This window comes from Pinus tabuliformis, chromosome 8 (assembly GCF_031772625.1).
Source record: "Pinus tabuliformis cultivar Carrire ecotype Pingquan chromosome 8, CPIR1, whole genome shotgun sequence".
Classification (NCBI taxonomy): domain Eukaryota; kingdom Viridiplantae; phylum Streptophyta; class Pinopsida; order Pinales; family Pinaceae; genus Pinus; species Pinus tabuliformis.
The window spans coordinates 1,012,276,693-1,012,281,638 of record NC_142294.1 but is presented as its reverse complement, the minus strand read 5'-3'; the positions used below and the strand labels follow the sequence as shown (position 1 = coordinate 1,012,281,638).

The 4,946-nt window shown below is 32.9% G+C and overlaps 1 protein-coding gene across 1 annotated transcript; it reads left to right on the top strand.

The window, feature by feature from the left end:
* The first annotated feature begins 3,213 nt into the window (after positions 1-3,213).
* LOC149238827 (uncharacterized) lies at positions 3,214-3,537 on the top strand. Its single transcript, XM_089369670.1, has one exon. It carries the CDS (start codon positions 3,214-3,216, stop codon positions 3,535-3,537), a length of 324 nt encoding a protein of 107 aa, XP_089225796.1.
* The last annotated feature ends 1,409 nt before the right edge of the window (positions 3,538-4,946 follow it).

Here is a 4,946-nt window from a genome sequence, read left to right as displayed (position 1 = left end):
CCTTTTTTTGAAGCTTTGTCATACCATTAGAGCTTATTATCTTTCCTGGTTTCCCTGCGATACCCCCTAATTCAACTTCCTTTCCTTCTATAGAAAATTTGATGAAAATTTCTTGAAAATTAAAAGCTATTGTACCCAAGGATTGTAGCCATTGGACTCCTAGTACAACATCAACACCTCCCATTGGAATGGAAAGCATTGGGCTAGTCAATACATATTCTCCCATGGATAGCTTGATATTATGGCACTTTCCAGAGCAATTTATTGTTCCTCCATTTGCAATCATCACTTGATACTTTGGTGCTGGATATAGGAAGCAATTCAATTCTTTTGCTACCCTACAATGAATAAAATTGTGGGTGCTTCCTGAATTAATCAACACTATTACCTTTTTCTTCTTGATTTGTCCTTCTATCTTGATGGTTTGAGGAGTGGTAATTCCTGCCAATGCATTACAAGATATGGTTGGATTTATTTTTTCTTCATCTAGGCTTTGTTCCTGGAGTATATCCTCTTCTTTTGACGTTTCTTGCTCCTTTTCTTCTTCCTCTTCACAATCTATGTAGAATAATTTCTTCTCAGCACACTTATGAACTTTAGTGTATTTGATATCACAACTGTAACAAAGCCCTTTTGATATTTTTTCTTCCAATTGTTGTGGTGTTAACCTTATAGGTTGTGGAAGACTAGGGGCAACAACACTTCCGTCTTTATAGTTGTGAGTGATATGCTTCCTGGTTGCCATAATTTTGCTTTCGATTTTTCTTGCTAACCTGAATGCCTTCTCTAATGAATCAGGTTCCCAAAGGCAAACATCATGTTGAGTATTATCCTTTAAAGACCCGATGAACACATCAATCCTATGCTCCTCTAGAATATCTTTTACCCTTATGTTCAATTTTTGGAACTCCTCAATGTGCTCCATTATTGAACCCTTTTGTTTGAGACTTATCAATTGGCTAAAAAAAGTGTTGTTTTTTGTATCCTCATAATGTGCTATCAATTCTTCCGTAAAAATTTCCCAAGTGATAAATTGTTTACGAGAACAAAGCCATTGATACCATACAAACTGATTTGGTTCCAAATATACAGTTGTCATACGTACCTTTTGTGTGTTTTGCACATTATTGAGATCGAAGAACTGCTCCATCTGTAATATCCATGTGGTGGGATCCTTGCCATCAAACTTCCTCATATTGAGTTTTGGAATATGGTGGGTCTTCGATCCAACATTAGAGTCTATGGAATCATGATTAACATTTATTTGGTTCACATAATGAGTTTCCTTTACAACCTTTTCACCCTTAGTATGTATTTCGTGTAGAAAATTTGTCAAATCTGTCTTCAAATATGCCATGTATGTCTTCAAATATGTCTTCAAATCATCCATCTTAGCATCCATGCCCTTTATCTTAAATTCCACACCATTTATCTTAGATTCCACGCCATTTATCTTAGCTTCTGTTAGCTTTTGTGAGCATGACATTTGTTGCACTTGTTCTTGTAATTTTGATATATCATGTAGCATTTCTTCCTCTTCTTCATGAGTCATGCTAGAGATTTCAAGTTCCTTACTAGGTGTTTGCATTTTCTTTCCTCAGGGCATCAGTTACCAATAATAATGCTTTACTATGCCCTTTGAATTCCTTCAAACCAAGCTTATGCAAAAATAAAAATAAAAACTACACACCTTTTTTCACTTTGTAGAAGCCTGATATTGAATCTGATTTATCTCTGTAATTTTGGATCATCCAGTTCTGAAATTGCAACCTATGGTAGCCTTCTACATCCTCTTTCCAATGCCAGAAGTCTGACCCAATTTGGTTTCTCCAAGGAAGAGTTATGCGAAATCTCCCACAGTGACTTGATTATAGACTAGTTCGGTAGAGCAAACTTGTACGACGTGCCACGAGTCACTTTTTAAACCTATGGATCTGAAAAATCCCTGCAAGAAACTAAAGTCCATCCTCTTTCTGTACCTTCTTATGAAATTTCAATCCGATTCCTAGAGAGAAAGTTATGACGATTTTCCCCAGGCCGCCTGTTTGGACTGTAATTCATGAGTCTGCAAAAAGACCAACTTCCTCAGATCATATCTCTGCAAATATAGCGCAAAAAGCTCTAAAATTTGGACCCAAGGTTCAGCGCAATTTCTTCTCAAATGGGATTTTTTTTGCGACTTTTGAAACATCACAGAAATAAAGTTATAGCAAAAATGCCACAATGACTTGTTTAAAGCAGTGAAACCCTAGAATCCAAAACTCTGATACCAAATGTTATGAAACCAGCTCAAGCAAAGATAGAAAAGATAAATCCACGCCTTAGAATTTAGCCTCTTCGAGGGGGAAACCTCCTTTACATTACATAAATGAACAATTCTTGGATGATTCAAATGACAAAACCTCCTTTCTATACATAGGAGTCTAAGGAGCCACAATATAATCGAGCTGACCTAACAATAATAATATAAAGCCACAAAAATAACAATAGAGGGATTCTATGGGGCGCAGAAATAACAATATGGGGGTAATAGGGGCACAAAAATATAAATAAGGGGTATAACTACAATAGTAATGGGGTAATCAATAGTATTATGGTGACCCAACACCTTATGTGCAGTAACATCGTAGAAATAGCAGCGCATATATTTTTGGAATGCTGCTACACCAAACAGGCATGCAGCGCCCTCCTTCATGCCTTGGATCCCGACTTCTTGGTTCTGAATTCTATCGCAGATTTTTTTCTAGCTGGGTACTCAAATACCCTGGTCCTCCTCCACAAAATCGATTGATCAAATAAGCCTGGGCCACTCTTCCAAAGGTCATCTGCTGGCAGTTATGGCTGGAACGAAACAGAAGAACCTTCAGGAATTCTAGACAGCACCACAAGATCACCGAAGTTAAGATCAAGTGCCAAATAAAGGAATGCCTATCTCAGATAAACGATGATGCTAATCTCAGTCATCAAGATATCATTTGGGGCTCTTTCCTTGGATTACAATTTCTCCCAACAACCAAAAACACTCCACCTCTCAAAGACTGGCAAATAAGAAAACCGGAAGCAGACTTCCAAGACTGGCTTACATCACAATCAAGGCACTTTTTATTTTTCAATGGGGCAGCTAAGGGTAATCCAGGAAGAGCAGGTGCTGGAGGTGTCGTCCTAAACTCAACGGGAGAAAAAATTCATTCATATGCTTGGGGGCTTGGACACATGACTAGCACTCAAGCTAAGGCTTTGGCCCTCTTGGAAGGCCTTAAGACTCTAAAGGAGTTAGACATAAGGGAAGCAACAGTTATAGGAGAATCTCAGATTATTATAAGTGCAATGGTTGCTAAATCCTCTGTTGCTGATCTTAGTCTAGCCAGGATGATTTCTAGAATTAAAGGCCTAGAAAACGCTTTTCAGAAGCCGAACTACTATCACGTTCTGAGAGATCATAATAAAGAAGCAGACAACGAAGCAAATAAAGCAGCCCTCCTCTCCGCCGGGGTCAAGTTGAAACACGGAAAAGAATCATGGGAACCCATCCCATAAGCTGCGGGCTGCCATGTTTTACTGCTTGATCTTAAAAAAAATTGTTTGTAAATCTAGGTGGGGGAAAATTGCGGATATAGAATCTATAAAATCCAAGCTAGGAAAAATATCTCAAGTCATAATAATACTCTCACTCCCATTAGAGAGACTTTTCAGGATCTAGACATCCTCATTGTATACAGATGATTGGCATTTAGGCCAGTAGGAATATAATCACAATATAACCATTTCTGTAAAAAAAAAACAATTGAAAATGCTTTTAACCCGTTTTAAAATGTTTTATAAACAATTTAAAAAGCTTTGAAGTACTTTAAAATGTTTTAAAAACAATTATAAACACTTTAAAAACAATTTAAAATGCTTTAAAAACAATTTAAAATGTTTTTGAAACAATTTAGAACGTTTTAAAAACATTTTAAAATAGTTCAAAATAATTTAAAAACACTTTAAAATGTTTTAAAAACAATTTTAAATTCTTTTAAAATGCTTTAACAGCAATTAAAAAGCTTTAAAGTGGTTTAAAATGCTTTCAAAACAGTCTAAAATGCTTTAAAAACGGTTTACAGTGCTTTAAAAACTATTTAAAATACTTCAAAACTAATTTAAATTGCTTTAAGAACAATTTTAAATGATTTTAAAATGCTTTAAAAATAGTTTACAATGCTTTAGAAACAATTTAAAATACTTTAAAAATAATTTAAATTGATTCAAAAACAATTTTAAATGATTTTAAAATGTTTCAAAAACATTTTAAAATGCTTTAAGAATAAGTTTAAGTGGTTTAACAACAATTGAAAATGCTTTAAAACCGTTTTAAAATGTTTTAAAAACAATTTAAAAAGATTTAAAGTAATTTAAAATGTTTTAAAAACAATTTTAAACACTTTAAAAACAACTTCAAATGCTTTAAAAACAATTTAAAATATTTTTGAAACAATTTAGAATGTTTTAAAAACAATTTTAACTTCTTTTAAAATGCTTTAGCAGCAATTTAAAAAGCTTTAAAGTACTTTAAAATGTTTTTAAAATGCTTTCAAAACAGTTTAAAATTCTTTAAAAACTGTTTACAATGCTTTAAAAACTTTTTGAGCAATTTTAAATGATTTTAAAATGCTTTAAAAATAGTTTACAATGCTTTAGAAACAATATAAAATACTTTAAAAATAATTTAAATTGATTTAAGAACAATTTTAAATGATTTTAAAATGTTTCAAAATCTTATTAAAATGTTTCAAAAATAAGTTTAAGTGCTTTAAAAACAATTGAAAATGCTTTAAAAACAATTTTAAACACTTTAAAAAAACCTAAAAATGCTTTAAAAACAATTTAAAATGTTTTTGAAACAATTTGGAATGTTTTAAAAACAATTTAAATTAGTTCAAAATAATTTAAAAACAATTTAAAGCACT

Bases quoted from the DNA above. Each gene is read 5' to 3' on its own strand.
- LOC149238827 (XM_089369670.1), top strand. From the start codon at position 3,214: ATGACTAGCACTCAAGCTAAGGCTTTGGCCCTCTTGGAAGGCCTTAAG.